The sequence below is a fragment of the Capronia epimyces genome (genome assembly GCF_000585565.1).
Source record: "Capronia epimyces CBS 606.96 chromosome Unknown aczIQ-supercont1.6, whole genome shotgun sequence".
Classification (NCBI taxonomy): Eukaryota; Fungi; Ascomycota; class Eurotiomycetes; order Chaetothyriales; family Herpotrichiellaceae; genus Capronia; species Capronia epimyces.
Window position 1 is genome coordinate 2,438,511 of NW_006912909.1, and position 25,424 is coordinate 2,463,934.

General features: G+C 54.6%; 10 protein-coding genes across 10 annotated transcripts; 3 read left to right on the forward strand and 7 right to left on the reverse strand.

Annotated features, from left to right (window-relative positions):
* Positions 1-20: 20 nt before the first annotated feature.
* On the reverse strand, positions 21-551 carry A1O3_07770 (uncharacterized protein; the record flags this gene model as incomplete). The annotated part of the gene is made up of 1 exon (XM_007737875.1): positions 21-551. The coding sequence occupies one exon, from the start codon at positions 549-551 to the stop codon at positions 21-23; it is 531 nt and encodes a 176-aa protein (XP_007736065.1).
* An 897-nt stretch (positions 552-1,448) lies between these two features.
* On the forward strand, positions 1,449-2,705 carry A1O3_07771 (uncharacterized protein; the record flags this gene model as incomplete). The annotated part of the gene is made up of 1 exon (XM_007737876.1): positions 1,449-2,705. The coding sequence occupies one exon, from the start codon at positions 1,449-1,451 to the stop codon at positions 2,703-2,705; it is 1,257 nt and encodes a 418-aa protein (XP_007736066.1).
* A 303-nt stretch (positions 2,706-3,008) lies between these two features.
* Positions 3,009-3,500, reverse strand: A1O3_07772 (uncharacterized protein; the record flags this gene model as incomplete). The annotated part of the gene is made up of 1 exon (XM_007737877.1): positions 3,009-3,500. The coding sequence occupies one exon, from the start codon at positions 3,498-3,500 to the stop codon at positions 3,009-3,011; it is 492 nt and encodes a 163-aa protein (XP_007736067.1).
* Positions 3,501-4,339: 839 nt separating this feature from the next.
* Positions 4,340-5,108, forward strand: A1O3_07773 (uncharacterized protein; the record flags this gene model as incomplete). The annotated part of the gene is made up of 2 exons (XM_007737878.1): positions 4,340-4,361; positions 4,423-5,108. The coding sequence occupies 2 exons, from the start codon at positions 4,340-4,342 to the stop codon at positions 5,106-5,108; spliced, it is 708 nt and encodes a 235-aa protein (XP_007736068.1).
* Positions 5,109-5,774: 666 nt separating this feature from the next.
* On the reverse strand, positions 5,775-6,763 carry A1O3_07774 (uncharacterized protein; the record flags this gene model as incomplete). The annotated part of the gene is made up of 2 exons (XM_007737879.1): positions 5,775-6,660; positions 6,717-6,763. The coding sequence occupies 2 exons, from the start codon at positions 6,761-6,763 to the stop codon at positions 5,775-5,777; spliced, it is 933 nt and encodes a 310-aa protein (XP_007736069.1).
* A 1,759-nt stretch (positions 6,764-8,522) lies between these two features.
* On the reverse strand, positions 8,523-9,410 carry A1O3_07775 (uncharacterized protein; the record flags this gene model as incomplete). The annotated part of the gene is made up of 1 exon (XM_007737880.1): positions 8,523-9,410. One exon carries the CDS (start codon positions 9,408-9,410, stop codon positions 8,523-8,525), a length of 888 nt encoding a protein of 295 aa, XP_007736070.1.
* A 770-nt stretch (positions 9,411-10,180) lies between these two features.
* A1O3_07776 (uncharacterized protein) lies at positions 10,181-13,530 on the forward strand (the record flags this gene model as incomplete). The annotated part of the gene is made up of 4 exons (XM_007737881.1): positions 10,181-10,250; positions 10,312-10,404; positions 10,457-11,968; positions 12,023-13,530. The coding sequence occupies 4 exons, from the start codon at positions 10,181-10,183 to the stop codon at positions 13,528-13,530; spliced, it is 3,183 nt and encodes a 1,060-aa protein (XP_007736071.1).
* A 695-nt stretch (positions 13,531-14,225) lies between these two features.
* A1O3_07777 (uncharacterized protein) lies at positions 14,226-16,160 on the reverse strand (the record flags this gene model as incomplete). The annotated part of the gene is made up of 1 exon (XM_007737882.1): positions 14,226-16,160. The coding sequence occupies one exon, from the start codon at positions 16,158-16,160 to the stop codon at positions 14,226-14,228; it is 1,935 nt and encodes a 644-aa protein (XP_007736072.1).
* Positions 16,161-17,628: 1,468 nt separating this feature from the next.
* Positions 17,629-19,428, reverse strand: A1O3_07778 (uncharacterized protein; the record flags this gene model as incomplete). Its single annotated transcript, XM_007737883.1, has 1 exon — positions 17,629-19,428. One exon carries the CDS (start codon positions 19,426-19,428, stop codon positions 17,629-17,631), a length of 1,800 nt encoding a protein of 599 aa, XP_007736073.1.
* Positions 19,429-21,507: 2,079 nt separating this feature from the next.
* A1O3_07779 (centromeric protein E) lies at positions 21,508-24,438 on the reverse strand (the record flags this gene model as incomplete). Its single annotated transcript, XM_007737884.1, has 1 exon — positions 21,508-24,438. One exon carries the CDS (start codon positions 24,436-24,438, stop codon positions 21,508-21,510), a length of 2,931 nt encoding a protein of 976 aa, XP_007736074.1.
* Positions 24,439-25,424: the final 986 nt, after the last annotated feature.

The following is a 25,424-nucleotide window of genomic DNA, read 5'->3' on the forward strand; positions in this document are numbered from 1 at the left end:
TGGAGTTCGCGGCCGACCACCTAGACCGCCTCCTCGGAAAAAGCATTCTCGATCGGTCTATCCATAAGGGAGGCATGGCCCAGAATAGTGACTCCAGACGCACCGATGAGCCAGAGAAATGTTGCAATAGGTGAAGAAATAAAGGCAACAGGGATAGCAATGCAGGCTAAACCAGTGTAAAGCTGGGATGTGGTAGCACGGAAGGCACCAATATCGAGATCACCTCCCCCTAATTTGCCAATTGCCCACATGCCGCCAACGACAAGGATGATGTCGAAAAGAAGCCACATGTTGGTGAGCAGGCTGTAGACACTGAGCATGACAAACACGACTGCATAGTTGCTGGAGAAGTAGCTGAGGTTGTAGTTAACTCGGGTTTGGACTTCCCCAAAGTCATGTGGTTTCGACAGTCTCTTCAAGTCCAGAAATTCGGAAATGGGCCTGATGTTGGCAAATCGAGACGAGATAGATTGCGATCGAACACTTGAGAAGCGATCGGACAAGTTGAACCTGGACGTCAAGGCGTCAAGAGGAATGCTAATACGCGCCATGTTTCTGAGGACGGGGAAGACTGCCGCGGACTCGAGACTCGAGGAGAGGGTTAGCCGGAAGGAAGTTGTCTAGCTGAAATATTTTTGATTAGCATCTCACGGTGAGGACAGTTGTGCGGCCACTTGCTGCTGTAGAACGTACAAGCTTTTGATCTTGGTATGATTGAAAACGTGTAGGTGGCCGAAAGAAAGTAGATTGTGAGTTTGAAGATTCAACGAAGGCGGGTGAGTGAGCGGGTGAGTGAGTGACACCGAATAAATGGACTGGATGAGACGAGTAGGCACGCCCTTTTCCTTGATGAAAGGTTCCCCTTTTGGATTTGGGATGGAAATGGCGAGTCCAAATCCGGTCCAAAATTCGAGGAGAGAGAGAGGTGGTTTGCCTGCGCCCGGCGCCCCCCTGTCAGTGTGATTATCTGTCAGCTTTCCCCGTCCGATTTCTCGCTTCTCGCGTCTCGCTTCTCAGCCACAACCAAAATTGGCTACAGTAATAGTGGAGTTTTTGTTGACCAGGTCAGACACCGTGGTCACGGGAATCGGCTGCACTTCAACTCGTGGCCTCGACTTGCCTGCGGCAGGCTCAAAGTGCTATAACTGCCATCACCTAGGTAGACTACCTAGCGAGGGTTGAAGAAGAGGAGAATAAGTCACTGACCGCGGGGCCAGGACTAACTGCCCCCTATATACCTTGACACTTCACTTTCGGTGGTCGAATTGTAAGCTACTGCACGTCTCTCTGCCGTCTCGAGGTCGTCAAGCCGTTTATTGGACCACGTTTTTGGGCCGCCATCCACGACTTTTCGATTTCCCTGCCTCACTCCTTTTACGGATTACAAAAACACACCTCTTCTTGGTTGTCCGCATATCGTTCGCTTGTTGTGGGGGACGGGTATAGAAATGAGGCGGCGAATCATTCAATTTTTTGTGCTCTGCACCTTTCTCGTATTGGTCGCAGCGTGGTCAAAGGAGGACTACGAGATCTTCAAGCTAAGAGACGAAGTTGAAGCCGGCGAAGGAGACGGGGTGAGCTTTTACGACTTTCTGGGAGTCAAACCTTCCGCCACGGTAGAAGAAATCAGCAAAGCCTTTCGAAAAAAGTCGCGAGCCCTTCATCCCGACAAGGCTAAGCATTCATTCATAGCCTCCCGGTCGACCGCTAAGCCGAGGAAGCCTGGTGGGAAGAAAAAGACCGGTGTACATGTCTCGAAGGGCCCATCCGAGCGAGAGATTCAGCGCTTCGAGAAACAAGCGGCAGAAAGATATAGCCGGTTGGGCGTGGTGGCCAGTGTCTTAAGAGGGCCACAAAGAGAAAGATATGATTTCTTCTTGCAACACGGATTCCCTTCGTGGAGAGGAACAGGCTATTATTATTCGAGATACCGACCTGGTCTGGGTACAGTCTTGGTTGGCCTTTTTCTGGTTGGCGGTGGCGGAGCTCATTACCTAGCGTTGTTCACAGGGTACAAGAGACAGCGTGAATTCATGGAGAGGTACATCAGGCATGCTAGAAAGACTGCTTGGGGTGACGAATCCGGCATTAGAGGCATTGCCGGCCTGGGTGGCCCGGTACAAGTTCCACAAACAGCTGAAGAACCCGACGCAATGGCAAACCTGAACCGACGCCAGAAAAGAGAACTGGAGCGACAGAACAAAAAGGATAAGTCGAGCAAAGCCAAACCAGCCAAACCAGCTCCACTGCAAACATCTACTCCCGCCGGTGACAAGAAACGCGTGGTCGCTGAAAATGGGAAGGTTCTTGTCGTTGACTCTGTGGGAAACGTATTCTTGGAAGAAGAAGATGAAGATGGGAATGTCCAGGAGTTTCTTCTGGACCTGGATGAGATACCGAGGCCAACAATATGGGACACGGCAGTCGTACGTCTGCCCATATGGCTCTATCACAAAGCCATCAGCCGTTTACCCAACCAGAGTCAGCGCATAGCTGGTGAGGAGGCTCCGCCGTCAGAAAGCGAACGAGACCTTGACATTGCCCCGAACGCAGTCAGTGCTGAGCATGTGGCGTCTTCAGATACAAACTCGAGCCAGGAACAAGATTCTGGATTCGAAATAGTGGACTCGTCAGGGATCGAGAAAGAAATTGAAAAAGCATCGGCTGCAGGGATGAAGAAAAGGGGCAAAAAAGGAAAGAAATGAAGTGCACCTGAATAGATTTAGGAACAGATCTACCCGATACACCTCTGAGGTAGCCGGGCGTCTTGCTAGACAGATCCTTGACCCATACAATGAGAGACAAGATGTCTGAAATTGGAACTCCTGCTCTCCTCTTCAAAGGGTCCATTGGACTGCTTATTTTTGCATTAACCGTGATTTTCAACGTAGTTCTTTCATGACTGCTCCGACAATGTAACTGCTGAATCCGACACTGTCGCGCCTCAAAGGTGGTGCAAGGCTTCCAAGCATACAATGCTCAGCCTCCCGTTCCTTTTAGCCTGGTGGTCACAAAAACCTCTGCGCAATGCCCACTAACGATGATATACTCTGACCCACGCCGCCCGCCATCCCCGGCATTGAGGTCCCGCCGGCAAAATCGCGAGCTCCTCCACGGGCATAGTATCTCTCAGTTTGCTGGCGAGATGCGCCTCCGCCTACGAGATTCTCCAACCCACGAGGCAATCTGACGCCGAGGCGGGAGAGAAGCTTGCTCAAAGCGCCGCCGGTGATCAAGGGCATGATGACCAGCAAGAAGACCTTGACCGGATGGCGGCGCAGGTACGAGTATATCTCGCGCAGGAAGCGACGGATGCGGTTGATGAAGCCGGATCGAGGGCGGGCGCGGGCGTGGCCTCGAGACGAGGAACCACCGGCACCAAGGGAGAAGAAGGAGGAAGCGCTGCGAGAATACGACGGACGAGAGGCATAATAGTGTGTCTTCCGAGATGGGCTGCGACTCCGACCGGAGTCGCGGATGTCGTCGTTCCAGAACCCCATGTTGAGGGAGGGAGGGGGGGAAGTGAGCAGGGCGCAGGGAGGGAGGGAGGCTTTTCGGGTGGTCACACCAGATGAGTGGCAGGCGGTGCACGTTCAACGTCGGTGTCAACCGTCAGTCGTTCGACAATGACAGCGCGCGAGGTGGTGGCAGAGTCGGCCGAGTGGGTTCGGGTTCAGATATGTGGTTGCGCAGTGTAGTCTGGCGGTTACTCTTCTCGTCCTTCTGGTTGGCCCCGAGGAGAACTTTCAGAGGTCAACTCGTATGTTGAGAAGGATGGGACAGACATGCAGCAAGTCTGACCGACCGCTACTCTCTTCAGTCGACAATTTGAGGTGGCTGGAAACCACCAGCTGCAACTCCTCTAGTACGGCGCGCCAACACAAACCAAGGCTGAAGACCCCTGTCGCTACTTGCCTCCCGATGCTAGGGATGACTGGATACGAGATACGAAGCACTGTCCTACGCCGTATGGCACTCATTGGACGGTCCGCAAACCGCCACTGTGGCTTGAACACAGACCCTCTGCGACTTCGACGTCATCCATTGCCCGACTGCCACCCCATCCATCATTTGCTTCGCAGGCTGGCCATGCCGCAGAGAAACTTGAATCCCTTCTCCAGTAGGCACGTTATTCTTTTCTTTCCAGCCACACTCCTCCGCGAGTGCGCTAGAGCAATAAATTCACCTATCCTTATGTCTGCCGTGCACGATCAGGACCGCCGATAGAATCTCTACCCGCCGACTCCCCTAGACATCTTTAGAGTCTGTTGGGTTAGAGGGAGGCTCGCTTCAACACCTCAATCGGTTCAGCCGTCAAGGACTGTGCTCTTTATTCAATATGTCCGAACTTCCAGACTATTGTAAGTCCTGCCACCAATCCTTCAGACCAGCAAGTGCCCGTTCTGACTGCAAGGTCAATAGATGCGATCCTTGAAGTTGCCCCCTCCGGGTCGGCCGACGATATAAAACGGGCATACAAGAAAGCCGCGCTGAAGTGGCACCCTGACCGAGTGGCTGTCGACTCGCCTGAACGACAGAAGAGGACGAAGCTGTTCCAAAGAATCAACGATGCATACTACGTTCTTAGTGACGTAACGAGGCGGAAAGAATACGATGAGGCGCGCAGGTTCCATGGCACCTCGGCCTCCGATTTTGATTACGACGACGAAGACGCGGCTGCCGATGAAGAAATCCCTCACGCCAAACCATCTACTTTCTCGTGGGCGAACATGTTCGGCTTCGGTGGTGCTAAGTCGACCGGGGCGCAAGACGATAGCCAGGAAAACCGATTTGCCAACGACCAGTTTGGCTCTGTGTTTGAGGAAATGCTGGGCGAAGACGGCATGGCGGCCGAGGAAGGCGGCCGGAAGGTCCCAACAAAGCGGTTTTGGAGTGTCGCTGGTGGCATTGCCGGCGCGGTCGTGGGCTTCATCATGGCCGATGTGGTCGGGGCGATCCCGGGGGCTATAGCAGGGGCCAAAGCCGGGGCCATCAGAGACGCGAAAGGAAAATCTGTCTATGCAGTCTTCCAATCTCTCGAGCAGGACCAGAAGTCTCGGATCTTGACCGAACTTGCTGCGAAACTGTTCAGCGGTGCTATCAGTTGAGAGGGAGGGGGATCCTGTTGGGTAGGGCTGTATGAGGCACTGCAGAGACTTCGGCGCTGGCGCTTATGGAGCACTTCCTCGTATTGTTTGAATAGTGCCACCAGTTATCAGTATTCACGTGCTCGGCCATTTACATGGGCATGGGGAACCAAACTCTTCAACACTTTGATTCTCGGGCTTCTTCGCGAGGTACTGTGGACAAGACGAGACGTTCACTTGAGGTGTCGCGATATGGGAGCCCTCCAGGCCAATATGTAGTACACACACCGGGTCGGATTGATTGTCCTCCCAGGCACTCACTCGCTTCCAATGACAATCAAAACGTGCAAAAACCAGGAGGTAATAGATAGGATATTAATTAGATAAGAATATTCAGATATAACTTGATAGTCGTCCTCCGTAGCTATAATGCTTTGCGCCTCAAAAGGGCCCGATTCCAGTTGTCTATGCCTCGTCCATGGTCTGTGGACGGTCCCCATGCCAACGCCAAACAAGATGTGCATGTTCAAATCGCTGTTTCTATACATCAGAACTCTGAAGATCCGAGTTTTTGTCATAAGCCGTGGAAGACGGTGCCGGCACTCGACGCACTCAGCGCGAGGCGGTACGAGGTGGTAAAGAACAAGGTGGAAATGAAAAAGAAACAAGGGGCCACGTTGGGGCGGTCTATCGCCTGAAGCGGCCAACGCCCCATTTCTTTCGACCGCCCACATCAGAGTGGTTGTTGGGATATCCCGCACCGGCACCAGCTCCAACACCGTTGGTCATGGTGGTGCCCCGGTAGCCTTGAGAGACATCATCTTCAGGGCCCATGTTCTGATTTGGGCCGGCGGAATCCGAAGTAACTGGAGCGTCTGGCTCTGTTGACAGTCCATTGCGACCCTTCTCGAGCTCGGCATCCCTCCAGCCCTGGGGCACGTGGTGCTTCGATCTCACGCTCGGCAGCAGGTCGAGGAGGAAGCTGAGGATGTAAAAGGTGAAGATCAGGGCGACGAGCCACTCAAAGACAGCAGCAACGTTCTTCTGGCTGTTGAAGCTCGTGGCCGCGAAGACCACGGCCATTATGACTTCGATGATGATGAAGGACAGCTTGACGTAGAAGGAGATCCTCAGAATTCGGTGGTTCCGGTAGTGGATGCCCAGTCTCTGGTACTCGGCACACAGGAAAATGGCTGAAATGATGTATCCTCCGATGAAAAGCAAGAGGAAGCCGTCATGCAAGCGCGGATGATGGTACGTGTCGAAGATGCTCAGCAGGATGAGGCCCGCGGAGCCAGCCACGGCAAAGATGATGGAGATGACGGACAGGACTTTCTGGGCGAACGAGGTATTGGGGACAAGGCGGCCGGTGTGACGGAGCCATCGTTCGGCCATGAAGCCCAAGTCGAGGAAGACGGTGGTAATGACACTCCCGGTAATGAAGAGTGGTTTGAGCCCGTAGGCGCCGACGTCACTGATGTACGCGATCTTCTGGCCGGCCTCCATGGACGGGTAGATTGGGTGGCCTATGACTTCCCAGTCGATGAACATTGCTAAGAGCATGCCGAGCCACCTGAAACGAGTCAGTGGTGCGGTCTACGGGCTGGAGGGGAGAAACGAGACACATACATGCATGCTGAGATGACTGGGAAGAGCCAACTGCCTAAATACCACATATTGAGAGAATATTGTTGCTAGTATTGCACTGCAGGTTTTGAACGGGACCGCCCAGAACGTCAGAAGTTTTGGGTGTCACTGACGGTTTGGCGACGATGAGGGAGTGGGATTAATGGTGAGATGGCGAAGGAAGGGCGAATTCGGCGCGAGGATATGCCTTGGGAGAGGTAGCCCTTTGTGGACGACTGTATATGGAGAGAATAAAAAGAAGTGTGGGATGCTAAGAGGCTCTGATGCCAGTTCAGAATACAATAATATGTGTAGCGAGGGTTGGTAGTAGGAGTATATGCAAGGGCAAGGGCAAGGGCAAGGTTTAGATAACGTGTTTTTGCAGGACGACCAGGGCTGCGTTCGAAGACGACATCATCCAGCCAGAGCCAGATTGAGGCAGTGCTCAAAGGCTACGTAGGTAGCACTAGCAGTAGCACGGAGTACAGAGTAGCACCTCGTAATTACGGTAGCAGGACACTCATCATGACAAAGGCTGCATTGCAGGCCGCATGGCACTGCACCTGCTTCATAAAGCAGTGGGTCTCGTGCCATTGGCGATATTTGGAATGGATAAACGCACATTAAGCATTATTACACTATTGTTGGGGAAGTATTATAGCAGCAGCTCCAGACTCGGAATGGCCACCGCCGGGCAAGGACCGGATACTACGTATTTCGCGCAGCAAGAGATTCTCGCGTTTTTACGGAGAAACTCTGTAATTTAGGTAGTTCCGGGGCGTGAATTCCTTCCTTTGCCTTCGTCTTCAAGCCTAAGGCCCTCTAAAAGAGCCTCAGACAACGGTTGTTCGGCGAGAGAGAAGAAGGAACAAGGGCCTCGGCCTCCTTAGCCTTCCAGATCTCTGAGATTACGCGCATTGCTGTTGACGTCACAGACTGCGCATCACTGGTTACACTAGTGCCCCCGCTGCATGAGGCTGTTTTGCACCAATCGCATCTCCACTACGCCTCACTACTCGCTGCTCTCAGCCGTACTAGTGACTAGCCGGTCAATCCCGCGGCGCCAGCGCGACTAAGTCCACGGCACCCGACGGGAGTGACGACATTCCCGGCTTTCGAATTACTCTGCACAGCTGAGCTGTACGGACTCCAGTCCCTATTGCCGGCATCTACTCGTACTCTGATTTGTAGCACCGTACCGCACCGAAGGCGAGACGGCCGCTGAAAGAAAAGGTCTACCCGTACTCCATAGATTTTATATTTCTCAATGTAACACAGCTTGGTCCTCTCGCCCATAGCCACATACACTAACCCCGACCCTCATCCCGCTCTAACCCTTACCATACTGTGTACAATAATCACCCGCCCGACGTGCCCCAGAATGACCCTCTGCAACACCCTATCGTGACAATCACCCTTGTCGCTGACAAAGATGCTATGTCGAAAGTGAACCCTGGTGTCCGCATTCAGTAATCATTTGCCTGAAGTACCAGCCAAGAGCCAGCCTTCAACATTGGCACCTCAAAGAACTCCATGTTCAATCATAGACCGGTGGCTTCATTGATTAGACTGAGGTCTCCATTTGTGGGGGTGTTTTTTGCTAAGGTATATAGAGTCCTGGACAAGCATCTTCATATGACTGTGCTAGAACCTTTTCTGCACCGGCCAGCTGCTTCCTTTGTTGAAAGGACGGATGTTTCTGGTCGGTTGGAAATGTCTAGCAAGCGCCGAAACTTACTTGTCGAACAGATGTTTTGGCCACGATTAAGATATTTATCGTAAACGGCGAGGCCAGGAGGCTGTTCAAGATCATGGTTTCTTCATGAGAACGGCCTGCACAAGCGCACGCTGGTCGGCCCCAACGCCGATCTTGTCCAGGTAGTTGTTAAGGCCGCCGTAAGTTGAATCAATATGCTGGGCCACTTTCTGGCAGAAATCGGGAGGGCATAAGGCGAACGACTCGTCCAGTCCGATATTAGCGATCTCTTCCATCCGCGCCTGCTTCTCCGGCTCCAGTTCTGGCTCGGATCTGACATAGTCTCGGCTGATGGTTTCAAGGTCGACCTTGCATAACAGCAGAATCAGAAGGACCACCAAACCAGTCCTGTCCTTGCCTTGGGTACAATGGACCAAAACTGGCCAGCGCGATGATGCGGCAAGCACGTTAAACACTTCCTTGATCTCCGGGCCGCTGTGGTCCAGAGTATCTATTCCAAGGCCTGTGAGTCCACGAGGCAGCATCAGTTCTTTCCCAATCACAGATATGCCCTCCGTCCGATAGCCTAAAGCCATGAGAAGGACCAGCTTCGCCAGACTGGTATACTTCAACTGCCAGATCAAGTGCCGTTCGAAACCCTTCCCATTGAGGTTGATCCTGGCGTAGTGAATTCCCGGGATCTCGGCGTGTTCTGTGATGGCAGCGTTGGACCCAGTGACGGCTGCAGACTGTGTGACGGGAGATACAGATGACCGTTTTTTGGCGGCGTTGATGTGTTCTGTCGTGGAACGCAGGTCAAGGATGGTTTTTATTCTGTACTGGTGCACGAGTCGGGCACGGTCTGATGCGCTAGCCTCGTCGGGGCGGGCACTTCTGAAGAGGAGGCCTGTTTTGAGAACTTCGGTTCCAACACTGGCGTTGACATGAGCTCCCACATCGCGGAAGTTCAGTAAGTTGTCAAATGTATCTGTCACTGCCATGCTGCAAACTGACAGACCGACGAAGGTCGATCTGGGTGAACCCAACAATCCACCGAGACGTCGAATGATCTTGAATTCCACTCTCGAACCTCTAAACCCCCTGTCGTTGTGGGTCCAGAATAAGTAAAAGTGTGCTAGTTGTCCAGATATGCTTCCTGCTCATACTGTAGCGTCCTCGCGCCTTTCTTCCTGGGTATCGTATGAGGTCCTTGGCAGGCAGGTGGTCTGCTAGATAACAGATAGCAGGTAAGCGAGGGCCGTTGCAGAAGACGGTTCGCGGAGGCGTGGTTCTTACGCTGTCTCTCAATGAACATGAACTCCTTGCCTGTGCCACCAGAGGGCTATCATGACGATCGACATTGGATCGGGGAGCGAGCAGGGTTCTTGTTGGTGCTCAATAATGGAGCTTCAGAGGCAGGTAGTCGGAGAGGTAAAGAACTGGAGCACCCCAGCCACAGCCTAGCAACAGGGGCTCTGTGCTCCCAATAATGGCATGACGTCGGTGGTCGATGACATCTGCCAGTGCTTGGGGCATGCTCTTGGTCATGATGAGATGCGCGGACACACCACTACTGCATCGCGGCGATGCCTCTTTCGCTTTCTTTCGCCGTGCTTCATTAGATCCTTCTGTGCTTGCGAGAACTGTGCTACCTCTTTCGAGCGCTTATCCATCTCTATGTCGTCGTAGAGGAGCTGTTTGGTACATATCTACCTGACTCTCTCTTCCAAGCCTCCACTGGCTCGGCGCCCGTACCGAGTAGGCCAAGATCATGTCGGCCCTCACTGCGACTGCCACTCCGGGCAGCGCCTACCACCCCCCCGACAAACTCAAAGACCAAGGTGAGTCGCCCGAATAAATACAGAGCACCCAAATGCGACAGACGCTGCTAACACTCCACAGCAGCTTCTGCAGCTCTATACAGCACTCAAGAAACCCCTTCCAAGCAGAGTAGCACCTCTGTTCTCGATGACGACGGCCGCCTGTCTTCCGCAAGTAGGTCGACCCCGCCCTGCAGTTCTCCAGCGTCCGCTAACAATGCATCTAGGTGCCGCGCTGTCCCTAAAATACGCCCGCGCTGACGAACTGCCCTCCTACCCTTCGACCGGAGGCGTCAAACTAGCCTCAGCAGGAGCTGCTGCAAGTCTCGCCGATTCGAACAAGAAGCAATTTGAGCACTGGAAACCAGGGCCGAGCCACGCCGCAAACCAAGCAGCATACAGAGCAAAGGATTACGAGCTGGACGCAGCGTGGAAGCCAGAACTCAGCCAGGCCGGGTCACAGGCTGCAATGGCTGCTCACAAAGATAGCGCCCCGGTTGATGTCTGGACGGCGCCTGAGACAGAGCACGGTGCCTCTGCTGCTTCTTCCGCTCATCACAACCAGAAATCCCCTCCAGCAATCACAGAGAGACAGGTCTCGACCGACGGTCGACAGAAGGCGCTTTTGGCAGCTACGATGTCAATGTCAAGAGGCAGACGTCGAGCCGAATCTGCTCCGATCAAACCGTTGACACCTTCACCGGCAGCAGGCAGTGCTGGCTGGGCTTTGAAGGCGGCCGAATCTTCGCACCGAAGAAAACCTTCCGACCCTCCTCCGCGTGTCACTAGCGACTCGCCAAGTTTTAACGCGGCTAGGGTTCAAAATATGGCTCAGAACAATATTTCCCGGCAGATGTACACCTCGAACCCCCCGGTAGCGATCGAAGTCGAGGAGAGGAACCGGCAAGATACACTGCGGGCTTCTGCACTGGCCATGGCAAGGAAGATGTATGCCATTCAACAGAGCCAGATCGACGAGGCTAAGGGCGTTCACCGTTCAGATAGTCACTTTGCCGCCTATACAGCCCGGAGACGGGCTCAATCAGATGCCGCGAACTCGGTGCAGGATGAACCAGCACCAAGGTATGAGAATTTGGAAGAAGCTGCGCGGAAATTAGCGCATGAACGACTAGCTAAACTGCATGATGAACATGCGGAATATCGGCAGTATTATGGGCAACAAACGCCTCCACGGACCAGAGTCACCTTACGGCGCGGTCGCCGAACCTCTAGCCTGCAGGAAGACAGTGATTCTGATGAAGAACAGTCGCGGAAAATCCGGGCGCAAATGTCATTATTCCAAGGAAAATTGGCCGACGTGGACAATAAGAAGCGACAAGCTGACAGAGATGCACTCTTGGCCATTGCCCATAAGAACGTGACGGCCCGAATGAATGCACTCGACGAAAAGATGTTTTCGGAGACTGGCAAGACTACTCCGCAGCAACGAGAAATCTGGGAACGCCAAGCACGGGAGCGAGCCCAGAGAGAAAGCGACGAGAGACTGATTCATGCAGGCAAAGTTCACATTGGAGGTGGAAAGTACCTCGAACAGTCCGAGATCGACGAAATTGCAAAAGCCAGAGTGCAGCCGACACTGGACGAAATCACGGAGAAGGCAGAGCAACAACGAGCCAGAGACGCAGAGATCAGGCTCGAACAAGAACGGCTCAAGGCCGAACAGGCGACTGAAAAGCAACGACAGGCTGAAGTCAAGACTGAGCAAAAGGCAGCCGCGGGTAAGCTATCGCACTCATTTCCAGTTGACTTACAATTGGGCTAATTCCATTTAGACCGTGAGAAGGCTGAAGCAAAAGCCCAAAAGGCAGAAGAGCGACGGGCCCAGCACGAACAGAAAGTTGCCGAGAAGAGAGCACGAGAAGAGGCCCGAGCGGATAGGGAAGAAAAGAAGCAGCCAGGAGGGGTCAAACCTCGCTTGCTTCCCAGCTTCCTTTCGAGGGGCCACCCGGCAGTTGGCGCCGCGGATGAAGCTACTGTGGGAATCGCCCCAGCTGCTGCCACCGTCGCAACTGTGGGAGAGGAGCCAATAGGTGGCACGGTACATGACGCCGTCACTCTGGACCCTGGCGAAGCTGCTCACGCTGTGGCGGCTGGCGACGAAGAAGGCGCTACAACGCGGAAAGATCCAACAGAAGAAACACCCGCAGCAGAGGCGCATTCGGGTGCGATCGATGACACACCTGCTCCCTTATATTCGGGTGACGATCAGCCTCAGGAACCCGCATCACCGACAGCTCCAACTTCCCCATCCAAACGAGATTCGAGGGTTAAATCCTGGTTTAGGAAAATCAGGGGTGGAAGCAAAGCAGAGCATGACTTCACTGACAAGCCTGAACTGGCCGAAACGCAACAGGACCTTCATGCCGCTAACGCTACTGCGGAACCAGTAAAGGTTACCGATGAAGACGACAAGCCAAGATCCGAGTCTGTACGTGATGTTGCTCTTGCCGGTCGAGGCGATGATGAGACCGAGGATATGTATGATGCATCGCCCAGACCAGAGAGCCGAATCCCGCAAATCCAAGACGGGCCGGTCGCCCCAGGAGTTGCAGTGGCAGGACCTGGTCCGGCAGTGGTGGAAGGCGGTCACAAGGCTGGTTCGACCAGTTTCCGATCAGACAGCTCTGAGTTGAGTGAGGAGCCGTACGTGATTGCCGCTGATGTGGCTTCATCAAGGTATTCTGCCGAACCCGGATCGAAGCGCGATTCCGGAGCTGATCAGTTAGGCACGCTGTCGGATACTGATTCGGAACCTCGAGGAAGGAAAGGCTTTCGCGAGAGATTTTTGAAGAAGGTAATCCCGGGCAGCCACAGCCACAAGGATAAGCAGAAGCCAACTACCGACGGCACGGCAGCGGCTGGGTCGATCGTCCCTATATCAGAGAACCCAGCGCAATCTGAAGGAGAACCGCCAAATGAAGCACATGCGAACCCCGACCTTGGGGTCTTGTCCGAGACAGAACCGCTCCGAGAAAAGTTGCAAGACCCATCCACGGCAGAGAGCACGACTACAGGAGCGACGACACCCGCTTTGACCCAAGCACAGACAAACGATAACGACGATGATGAAGATTTCGAAGAGGCTCGCGATACGTTTGACGAGCAGCGCCTAGGAACACCGCCCAAGCTGGTGGACGTGGCAGCCGCAAAGACTGAGACACCACGTTTGATCGAAGTCGGAAGTCCGTTGAACAAGAAATTAAGCACAAGCCCTGCAGGAAGTCGCGGCAGCCACAACACGGGAGGCCGCGAAGGGAGTCGGTTTACGGAGGAGCTATAGGGGCGTGACGGAAGCAAGTTGAAGTGTTAGTGGGTGAGTCCCATCGAATACACTGGACTCCTCCTACTTGAGATCATCTATGTTTGATACATGCGAGTCGGGTCTTGAAAGCTGAGATGCTACCCGGCGGGAACATTTTCGGTCTCTGGAGAGGAAACGACGACGGGGTAAGGGCGTATCGAAGGGCGATATTGACTGGGAAAATCTGTATGGGGATATGGTTTTTGCTGAATGGGAATCTCACAGAAGGACGGATGGGGCAACGAAGGGTTAAGGGGCCTACGTGCTATATCATTGATGCATGTGTGTTTTGGCTTATTAGGAGGCTCTTGCTGTGCTAGTATACAGTATCACGTCGTCAAATTCTAGTGTCTGCTAAGATGTGCAGCGTAACAACAATCACGCCGACTTTGCGAGTCCTACACGCTATCAAAGTAGATAATGTGCCGTGATCGGTACAAGATGACCAGCAGAGGTTAGGTATCCCAGGTACGTAGTCCCTAGTATACCACGAATGATCCCAAGTCCGTGCCTGAAGTGGTCCAGACAGCAATGGGAATATAATGCGCGAGTCCAGTCCGTCCCGTCGTGAAATCATTCGAGGAGGAGGATTCTCGTCGACATTGTGATAGATACTCACTCAGAACTTGCTCGAGTCAACCCGACGCATGATGAAGAAAGTGCTCGTGTCTCATCTACAGCTTGACCCGCCCGGCCTTGAGATGCTCCCACTCCTTCTGCCCAAATGCCTCATACGTCTCGGCATCTGGACGCAAATAAAACAGCCTGTCATGGTGCACTTTGCCGGGATCGACCCCTTCAAGCCTCAACACGTGTTTCTGCTGCTTATTGTTGCCCGTCGCCATGACCTCGGTGACTACGCGAAGAAAGACCGGGACGGCGTACTTGGGCAGGCTGTTGCGCGCAAAGGTCGCTAGGCTCTCGAGCAACTGCACAGAAATCGGTGTGTCGTGGGGCCTCACGTCTTTCAGCAGCACGGCAGCACAGCCGGCTCGCCCCTCATGATTGGGAACCTGCACGCCGTAGACGTTGGCCTCGAGAACGGCGCGATGCTCGCCGAGCACCTGGGCGACTTCGGCGGTAGACACGTTCTCACTACGCCACCGGAAAGTGTCGCCGATGCGATCGGAGAACCAGAGGCGGCCGTCAGCGTCGAATCTCACCACGTCGCCCGTGCGAAACCAAGCGTCACCCTTGGCGAGCACATCGCGCACAATTTTGGAATCGCTCGCCTTCTTGTTGCCAAAATACCCCTGATATTTGGCGTTTATGTCTTTGGCGTCGACCTTGTACAGCAGCTCACCTGGTTCACCGCGGGGGACAGAAACGCAGAACCTAGATTTGGGGTCGCGGTACGGGGACTCTGTTTCCCAGTCGACCTTGACAATGGTTTGGATCGAATTGACCAGAAGTGTGCCCAACATTCCGGCCGACCCGATCGCCCCTGAGGAAAAGGTGTTGCGAGATAAATTGAAGGCAGCGCCTACAGATTCGGTCGCGGCGTAGAACTCGGCTATAGTTTCGACGGCGAATCGGCCCCGGAACCTGTCCCAGACGTCTGGTCTGAGGCCATTGCCGAATGCAAGTCGCACACGATGTCTTGTACGATCGTCGGGCCTAGGAGGGGTGGCGAGCAAGTAGCGCAGTGTCTCGCCAACATATTGTATGACGGTTGCATCAGCATCGACAACTTCTTCCCAGAAAGCCGTGACGGAGAATTTGTGCCCCAGTGCCAGAGTGCTGGCCTGGCCTAGACAACAGTGGAAGCCCATTACAAAGGCCGAGGAATGATACAGTGGCATGGAGGTGTAGTAACAGTCGGGTTTTGAGGAGGTGACAGGACGAAGCTCGATCCATCGAGCGACAATACCAGAGCCGTATACCACGCGCTCCCAGGGCACAATGGCGGCCTTGGGAAGTCCTGTAGTTCCTGAGGTAGATATCAACACCGAGGGTGATCGACCAGTGACTCCGGCCCTAGCAGAGTCCGGGGCTCGGTGTGGCTGGAAATACTCGAGGGACGATTGTAGCCCCGAGTGCAGAACAACGACCTCCAAAGGGAAAGCATTGTTGCGGAATTTTGGGGCCTTGAATGCTTCCTGTGTCTCTGGGGTAAGCACTTTCGATTCGATTTCTGGATCGACGATCAACAGTCGTGCGCTGGATGTCCGAACACTGTGCACAAAGGGCGTCGAGGTCAGGTTGTAGTTGATGAATGCAGGAACAGCACCCAAAGACCATAGCGCCAGGGTTAGGAAGAGGAATTGTGGGTTGTTCATGAAATCTAAGGCGATGATCTCTCCCGGCACGATCGAGTGGCGGCCATGAAGATAGCCAGCATAGCGAAGAACGGTGTCGTACGTCTCTTTGAATGTCCACTTCCTTCCCTGGTAGACGATAAATGGTTTATCAGCAACCTTGGGATTGTTGGCATGCTCTTCAAGCAGGTAAAAAGAGTTTACTCGATCTGCTCGTTCGCGTCTCTGGAAGGCAATCCGGGAGGCGGCCAATGAACGTAACAGGTGGGCGTCGACTGAAACCCTCCAACGAGCATTGAGATAGGCCAACCCAGCGAGGGCTGCAGGTATGGCAAGAGCTGCCGGGTCCATAGTCCAGGACTGTAGGCAGAAGCGCTGGTCAGTGGCACTCGCCGGGTGTATCGCAGGGAGCTTGAACCGAACTGATGTACGGAGTAAGTACTCACAGACTAGATCGTTGCGTGCGCGGCGTCGGCGTCGCATTGACCTTGCTCGCTTGCTCAACGCGTACATACACATAGTATGGAGGGGTCGCGTAGCGGCGTTGAGGGGCTCCCTAGGCTTGGGCGTCAAGTGGCCGAGGCATCCGCAGTTCCGTACTCCGATGGGATTAAGGAAGCCTCCAGCCAGCTCTACCGGATGATCATCATTAAAACTTGAAGGTACTGGATTTACCATATGCAGTAGAAATACAGTAGAAACGCAGTAGAAAAGTTGTTGGCAGCCATGGACTGCTCCTGCCGTAGATACTGTTCTGGATCTGCCACTCCGTACTGTGCATCCGTACTTCGTTCTACATCACAAGTTTCTCCTTCTCCTCCCCTACCAACCGCTTGCGGACCGCCTATTCATCACCCAGTACCACATAAAATTCGAGAGACATCCGAAATCATGTGCTACACGAGATACATCCTCGACGCGTGCGACCATTGCTACTCCCGTTCCGAAAGACCCCTCTCCGTTGGCAGGTGGTGCAGGTACTTTGAAGAGACCGGCCGATGCATGAATAGTTTAGGGCCGGCGGTCACTGAATGGCCGGGCTTCGAGGATAGTTATCGCTGCAGCAAATGTGTCCGTCGACGCCGACGTGAAAAGAAGGTCGACGTCACCGTCCGGCGAGGACTCACACCACTCAGAGAGGAGAGAAGATATAGAGAGAAGATAAGACTCAGAGAGGAGAGAAGACTCAGAAGGAGAGAAGACTCAGAGAGAGGACAAGACTCAGAGAGGAGAGAAGACTCAGAGAGGAGACTACCAGCACAGAATAGGAATGAGCAATAAGAAGCTGCCACTCACGAGTATCCACGACTGGAGCAACGCACGACACAACTCCTTTGGGGTATATGGGGCGGCTGGTTCGTCCGTGACGGGTTGCCAGTCTCACATTTGTCTGAAGCCATGGTATGCGCAGCGTTTCTTGGTCCCATAAGTCCAACTCACAAATCCTAGGCCTTGAATTGAATTGAGCACACGGCAGGGGGCATCTTCGCTTTCCGAATACCAGGTCCAGCTAAGCTAGTGCAGCAGCAATGCGTAGCAAATGCGTAGCAAATGTGTAGCATATCTTGCGGGCAGGAAAAGTGTGCCCCATACCTTTGAATCTGTTATCACACGCGTCCCCTCGCTCATACAGCTGGTCGAGAAAAGAGCGATGAAAATGTCGGGATGGCAGTGAACCAGAGGCATGGAATGGAATGGCTAAATGCGGCAAAAAGAAACACAGACAATCAGCAGTTCAGGGTAAGAAAATCACTGTTTGAGTACATTCACTGGGTCATGACATTTCAGTTGCATACATGGCAGACTTAGGCGGCCAGTATTAATAGTCGAGAGCTCTCCAGCCGTGGTTCCCATCAACATTCGTCCAATCGTTATTTTCGAAAGCCCTCTCCCAGCCCAACATGACGGCAAGAATGCGGCACGCGTTGCTCGATACTCCGCAGACCACCTTGTCGCTTTGCGCCAACATGGCCAGATCCAGGAGATAAGCTCTTCCGAGGAGTTCCCTCAACTGGAGAGCTTCCTTGGTCGGATTGGTCCGATAGTCTTGTATATCGTTGGCCTGGGTGGCAGAGGAGTGAGGGTTTGGGTTAGGATTTGGCTTCGCCCTGCTGGGCGCCGGCGACCCGAGGCGTCTCTGTTCCGGCCCGTGGGTGGGAAGCCCCAGGCTCCAGAAGACGTCGGTGAAGAAGCCGCGTTCCCATCCGAGGCCACCACTGCCCAGGCTTTTCTTGCTGGCCAGGGAGATGCGCTGCTGGGCGCGGATGGTGTCGGGCAGTTCAATGTGGTCGTACATGTCGGCGTCGTCGGACGCGAGCATCAGCTTCCAGCGCTCCGACTGGCCGACCAGCCGGCGCGCCACGGCCAGGTACCTGTCCGGCGGCAGGTAGCCGAGCTGGTAGGCGAATTCGTAGGGGTGGCGGTCGCCGCGGCGAATGTGGATGCCCAGCAGGCCGTTCTCGAGCCCGTGGGCGGGCGTGGGCCCCGGCCCCGTCCTCAGCTTGGCCGCGCGCGCCCGCACGTAGTCGTCATCCTCCTTGCGCAGCTTGAACAGCGCTTCGAAGCCGCTCCGTGCCATCTCGTAGATGTCGCGTTGCGGGTGGTGTTCGTGGAACGCGGCGCCGAACGTCCACCTGGCCGTGGCGGCCGACACCACCAGATGGCTGGCTTGGTGCGGGCATGGAACGCGGTGAGACGGCGGCGGCAACCGGCACGCGGGCGGTGCGGGCGGCACGAAAAATGTGCTGTAGTTGCCGTACGGGAAGTTGGTGTCGTCGATGAAGAACGAGCGGCCTTCTCGTTCGGCGAGCCCGTATGAGAGCCACATGCCCAGCAAGGCCGAGCCCAGGCCGGCATCGGTGGCGTCCAAGACATAAGTCAGCGTCTTGTTGCAGACGGCCCGCCCAGGGGACGGGGGTTGGTTGGGTTCGGCCGCAGCCTGAGGAGCCGAGTCCCAGTCCTTTCCTGTCTCTCGGTCTCTGGGGAGGAAGTGACGGGCCTGAGCTTCATGCACGTCCAGAAAGTGGGCGTCGTGTTGCATGTAGTCGCCGTGCCTGGTGTTCTGGCGTCGCCCGCGCCCGCCCACCTGACGGGCCACTTCGTCCGCCTGAGAGCAGATGTCTGCATAGACAGAAGATGCAAGGGGGAACCCCAAGCCCGAAGGGATGGAGATGGTCCAATGATGCTTGCCCTCGCCGTCTGCCAGGGCTAGTGGCGTTGGATGGTCGGGCAACTCCAACGCCTCGACGATCTCGTACGTCTTGCCGAAGGAGGTCAGAAAGGTCAGTCCCGTGAGACGAGGCTTTCTTGTCCCACCGGACGTGGACGTAGACGCGAACGCGAACGTGGCCAAGTAGTAGACTCCAATGAGGACGGAGAGCCACAAGATGGCGCGGACGAGTCTGCGTGAGTTGAGCTTGGGAGGCTTCTTGCCATGGCGGGGGAGGATCGACGGGAGTGAAGGAGAGGGAATCGGGGTCGATGGCAGCAGGCTTTTGAGCGATACATGTAGTCCGGGACCAGCCAGTTTCAGCGGCTTCGGAGGGTTCGCCCGGCTGGACAAAAGCATTTTCTTGCGTGGCCGGTCTTCATGGTCTTGCTTGGACCTGAGAGCCTTCATTCAGCGGGAGGAATGTCCCATACAAGTCCGGGTCCGGGGGCTAACACCACCGAAGGAAAGATCGTGGTCCGAACGCTGGTAGGTGGTAGGTTGTAGGTAGTAGGTGGTAGGTGGTAGGTGGTAGGCGGTAGGTGGTAGGCGGTGGAGGGTCGGTGGTCGGTGGTGTGAGATTGATTCGAAAATATTTAATACGTTGTATGATACACGGCCGATGTGCGATGTGGTGGGGGAGGAGGACTTTCCTTTCCTTTCGGGGTTGGGGAAGAAGTCGGAGCTGAAACTGTAATAAGATGCAAGACCAGGCCTGGCACGCTATGCTTGAAACCAGCGAATACGTTTGAAAAATCCACAGCCTGACTGACTGATTGAACAAACGAACAAACAAACAGACAAACAAATCGAGTCGAAGCCAAGTAGGACTAGAAGAGGCGGACTAGAAGAGGCGAGGCGAGGCGGAGGAGGAGAGCGGAGAAGAGAAGAGAAGAAAAGAAGAAACAGCAGAAGAGACGAAAGAGAAAACCAGTCTTCAGTCTTCAGCACGGGATCCGAGATGCAAAGAACAAAAACAAGAACGGATCACCAGGATCAAATAGGGTAAATACCTTAGGGTAAATAATAGGAATAGGTAATTGATCAATTAGGTACGGAGTACAAGGCACCCAACACTGAACAGAGGAATGATGTGCACACAAACGCAAGACGGGACACGAACAGACCAAGTGCTCCACAAACAAGAACAAGTCACGAAGCCCAACCATCTCCATCTCCAGGCCAGGGCGAGACACGGAGCGGAGCGACGAGCGACGAGCGGCGAGCAGGCTGTGATACTGGCCGTGGCAGTGGCTGGGGGGTATGTATCTGGTGAGAGTGAGGGTGGTGATGGTGATGGTGATGTGAGGGTATCCGTACAACTACAACTCACAACTCGTCACCTCGGCGGGAGAGATGATCAGTAGGACAGTAAGACAGTAGGACTCTGAGTCTGTAGTACTCGTACCGAGTACCACCACCCCGGATCCTGGCGGTCCCTGACGGTCCCTGACGATCGCATGGGAGACGTACTATGTAAATATAGGATGTGGACGCAGTACCAAGTACTAATTACGTAGGGTAGGTATGTGCGTAGTACAGACTACAGACTACATCCGGAATGCTGTGGGACGAGTACGGCTACATCCTAGTATCAGTACCGAGTCCCAATAATGGCAAGTATCCGTACCCAGGTGGTAGGAGTGGTGGGAGTGGTAGGAGGTACGTAGCAGTAGTACCTAACCCTCAACGCGGCACGGAAGGAGAACCAGCACCAGCCCAGAAGGAACCGGAGGAAGAGGACCAACGATCACCGGCACTTATAGAGTATCCGTACCCTGTATCCCTACCACCACTACCTAGTAAGGTACTGTCCACTGCCAGTGTCCATCCTACATACCGAGTAGGCCGCGTGTGACAGATGCATCGCATCAGGGGAAAAGACGGAACAAGCAAGGCGAAGGCGTGGAGTTCAGGCCCCGAGACTCCGTACTGGCCCAGTTCTGAAACACCGATGCCATGTCACAGCATCCTAGTCACCCGCGTCCCCTGACCACGAGCAATGCCAAATGCAACTGGATGGGATGGGATGCGACTGGATCATCAGTACGGAGTACTCGTACGTGAAACCCAACTCGTTTGTTCGACTCCATCATTATTGACTGGACTTCCAGCAACTAACAACCTTCTATCCGGGTATCAGATGCCATGTGATGTGGTGAATTGCTTCGAATGTCTCTGACTCTGGTAAAATGCATCCCCCACGTCGTCCGGCTGCAACCCATGTCGATGCTGCTTCCATCGATGCTGCTTCCAAGAAATGTAGACGAAAATGCGGCGGAGAAAAGAGAAGACCCCCCCAAACCCATCGTGGCACCCCCCGTTGATCTCGTCCCGTCACCCGGTCCACTGGTCCCAACACTCAACACCCAACACCCAACGCCCAAGTGGCCGGCAAAAGAAAAGGAAATAAAACACGCTCAAAGAAGAAAATGTCAAGTCAAGTCATCACTCGTAAAAGAGAGACGGCATCTGAGATCCGTCTCGTCGTCAAAGTGGACTGCGCGGTTCAAGCATGGAATCCCGTTCGCGCAGGGAGGCAACCAGACTGCCCATGGCGGGTCCTCCACTCGACGAGGTCCTGCGAGAGTGTCGTTGCAAAGACGAGGCCCGTGATGGCAGGCGCCCCTTGCCCATCTGCCCGCTCTCCACCTTGTCCTGAATCATCTCGTCCAGCATCTTGGACATCTCGTCCACCGTCTTGCGCTTCTTGGCCATCGCCTTTTGCGGCGACAACAGTGCCATGGGACTTTTCGCCAGGGGCGATCGTGGTACCTCCGACCCAGCCTGGGTCGAACCGTTGCTCGGCTGAGAGCTGCTGACGCTGCCCGTACTCTGATGGCCCTCCTGTGTGCGGCTCTGCTTGAATTCTGACGACGACATCTCCGGCGTCAGCTCCGCTAGGTCCCGCTTTCGCACCGCCGACCGGAGTGCAGCCACGGTTTTCTGTAGATCCGAGATGATGGCATCCTTTTCTTCCAACTTCCTCATCACGTCGCCATCGTCTCCGGGACTCTTGTTGAACGCCATCGAGACTCGTGAGTGACTCGACCGTCGCGCTTGCAACAGTCTCTTCTCCAGCGTTGAGATATACCGCGTCTTGTCTTGTAGATCGGCCTGCAATGCCCGCACTTGGGCTTGTAGCGTGGCTGTCCCGTCGCCATAATCACCGCCCGCCTCTTCATCTTCGTCCGGGATGGCGGAAAATGATAGGTGACCTGAATTCGACCGAGCACCTCCAAGGGATGCCCCGGATGGATGTCGCCGCAGGCTGGGACCGACTCCTAGCGTGGACTGGCTGGCTGAGGATCGGACAGACCGCGAGCCTGCATAGTCCGTCCCCCCGGAAAGCCGTGAATGCATCCCCAGAGCAGACACCGACCCGCTGTTGACTCCCGTCGACTTGGAACACAGTATCAGTCGATTGAGATGTTCAATCCGTTCTTTGAGTGCCGTCCTGGCCAGCTGCATCTCCAACATCTGCTCTTCATGTCGTTGCTCCGCCTCCCGCTCTATCTGGCGTTCTTCCTTTTCATCCGCCGACTTTTGCTGGCCCTCCAGCTGAGCTCGGAGATTCTGGATTTCCGTTCGATAGCGCTCCAAGAGACCGGCATTGACACCGCTGCCCACCTCCTCGGCCGCCTTTTTGGCGTGACTGATAATGTTGTTCTTTGCACGAGCCGCAAACTTCAACGTATTGAGTGTTTCTCCCGTCTGATTGTTGCCGGCCATCAGCAACCCGGCTCCTATCTGGATGGTGCAGAGGATCGACACCAGCGAATTGCCTGAAAGGGCTGGCTGAAGCAAACGGGTGAGTTTGCTGTCTCGATAAGGTAGATGCCTGCCATCTTTGTCTGTGGGGTTCCCATTCTTGTCTCGGTTGCTAGACAATCTGGCAATAACAGTGCCCAAAGTCAACAGGGACTTGTTGATATGTGCACCCTCCGTCCGGCGCTCTTTGTCATCGGCCGCCCTCTCCGAGCCCGCAAGATCAATCAAACTGAGAGTCGAGACGCGTACACCGCCGGGAAGCATTGCCACTCGTTTGCCATTCTCGTGCATGGACCCAGCCCCAGGGATGCGTTCTCGACTCTCGACAACAATCTGGACAACGGCGTGGCTTCGCGAGCTTCGAGAGTTGAACTGCGTGCTTCCGGTGCGGCGAGCCGTGTCTCCCCGGTGGATTACCCGAAGCAGCTGTGTTGGGCTTTGTACAATTTCCTCCTTCAATGGTGTAGCGTAGACGCCTCGTTTGCTGTCTTCACGCAACTTGATTTCTTCCTGCTGGCTCCCGCCGACCCCACCGCCCACTGGAACTGCCAACAGGTCATGGATCTTCTCGTTGTAGATCTCTAGGTAGCTGACTCGCAGCAGGAACTCCCGGTGTGGAGTTTCCCTAATGTATGAAAAAATATCGGTTATCGCCAGAGGAATCACGCCAGGACTGGTCATGGTGCCTTGCATGGAGAAGGTCTTGCCGGTTCCAGTCATACCATAAGCAAAGACCGTTCCGTGATAGCCTTCCATCACCCGACGGACCAGGCGTTTGGCTGAAGCATCGTAGACCTTGGCGTTATCATCATGGGTGGTAAACACGTTGTCGTAGTGGTAATCTCCACCTTCTTTCCCACGGTAAGCCACCAGGCTTCGTCGGCCGTCAACCATCCATTCCCCTTCTTCAGACTGATAACTGTTCGGCGTCCCTGGATCAGGACGGACGCGGACACTGACGAGAACGTTGCCTTTGATTTCCTTCCCTCTGGAGTTTTGTTTGGGATCGACGCTGGCACCGTCTAAATCATTCATCCGACCCCGATTGTCCTCGTCACCTTCTTCAATCGTGGTAGCGCTAGTGGAGTAGGAGCCATTGGCCGAAGAGCTTCTACTTTGCGGGGGAGAATGAACGCTGGACTGGGCGTCCGAGATCCTGTTTCCCGCAGTTGCGGATATGGTCATGCCATCACCAGCCGAGTTTAACAAGCTCGGGGTCTGTGATGCTCTGAAAGTCCCAGTCACGTTTGCCTTGGAGGACTTCTTGACCTTGATAGAAGACGCTTGCATGGTGTTGATGCTGCTGCCATCCGAGGTCCTTTTCCTCGTCGATGTCGAAGATGCCACCGAGGCTGATGTAGAGGGGCGTGAGGCCACATTCGGTGGTTGAGGAAATGAACCAATGCTCACCGTCTTTCGCACGGCCTTGCCTGACGGTATCCCCGATACTCTTTCGCTCGGTTTGGAGTATGACAATTCGGGGGTGGACACGGTCGGTTGAGACGAGGATAACGCTGAAGTTCTTGACGGAGTCCTTAACCGTGAAGTTGTTTGAGGTAGACTCTTTCGCGGAGGTTTGCTCGTAGGAATGGGAGGCAGAGCCCCCGTCGGCGGGTCGGCTAAGGGCCGTGAGAGAACGGGTAGAGACATGTGTACCGGCACCCCTGTGGTACAGCAGATACAGTTTTCTGGCTTCTCTTTTCTCAGGATAGCGACTGTATTATGCGGGGTTCAACGGTCGATAGCACTCCCTTTCAGCACGGTGACAAAATGTAGGCTGCTTGCTTGCTTTATCCAGTCTAATATCTGGCGTATTGTGGAGTTTCTGCTCCTCAGTCTGGAAAGCACAGACCAAGATCACCCGTTTTATCGCTTTAGTCCTGCGAGACTATCGAATATTCCTCTGGATATGAGAACCCCGGCTCTTCCGTATACTGTGCTGGTTCAGAATCGACGGAGGTGAGGATTGTCGCGAGAGGCGGAGGGTATGGGCTCGGAGAGGTCGTGGCATCACATAACAACGTGGAGTGCCCAACCGTGTTGTCTCCGGGGCATGCGACGTTGATGCCGTGCATGCGGCACGAGCTTAGGGCGAGTTCTTGGGCGATATACTCGCTACTCCGTATGCAATCCAATTGGATGCGAGGTTGACCAGATTGACAGAGGAATGAGCGAGATGGAACAAGGCACAGCAGTTTGTGCTCGGGGGAGGTCTCTGCATGCACCGTTCACACCATTCAAGATCCCAGGGTCAGAGCAAATCTGCAAGGACCGTGCCGGCGTCGATGCTAAAATTTAGGCTAAGGAGGGGCTGGTTGCATTCTCGCTGGCGAGCCTCCGACCTAAGATAGAGGTGGTGATCAAGCGCAGCCGCTTAGCTGCAGGAACTGGCACACGGAGACTGGAGGACAGGGCAGAGCCGGGGTTGAGAATCAAAGAATGTCAGACCTGATTGATGCTCCCACTGCTCGATTGGACGTGAAAGAGAGGCCTTTTCATTATTAAACGAGCTCGTGCAGGGGCCAGCGAGCCGATAAGCCCTCTGAATGGTGAATGGAGTTTCAAATTGCCTTCCCCCTGCTCGGATGTGGTGTGAATGTGCCACTGGCAGGACTGCGAACTCCAACTCCAATTCG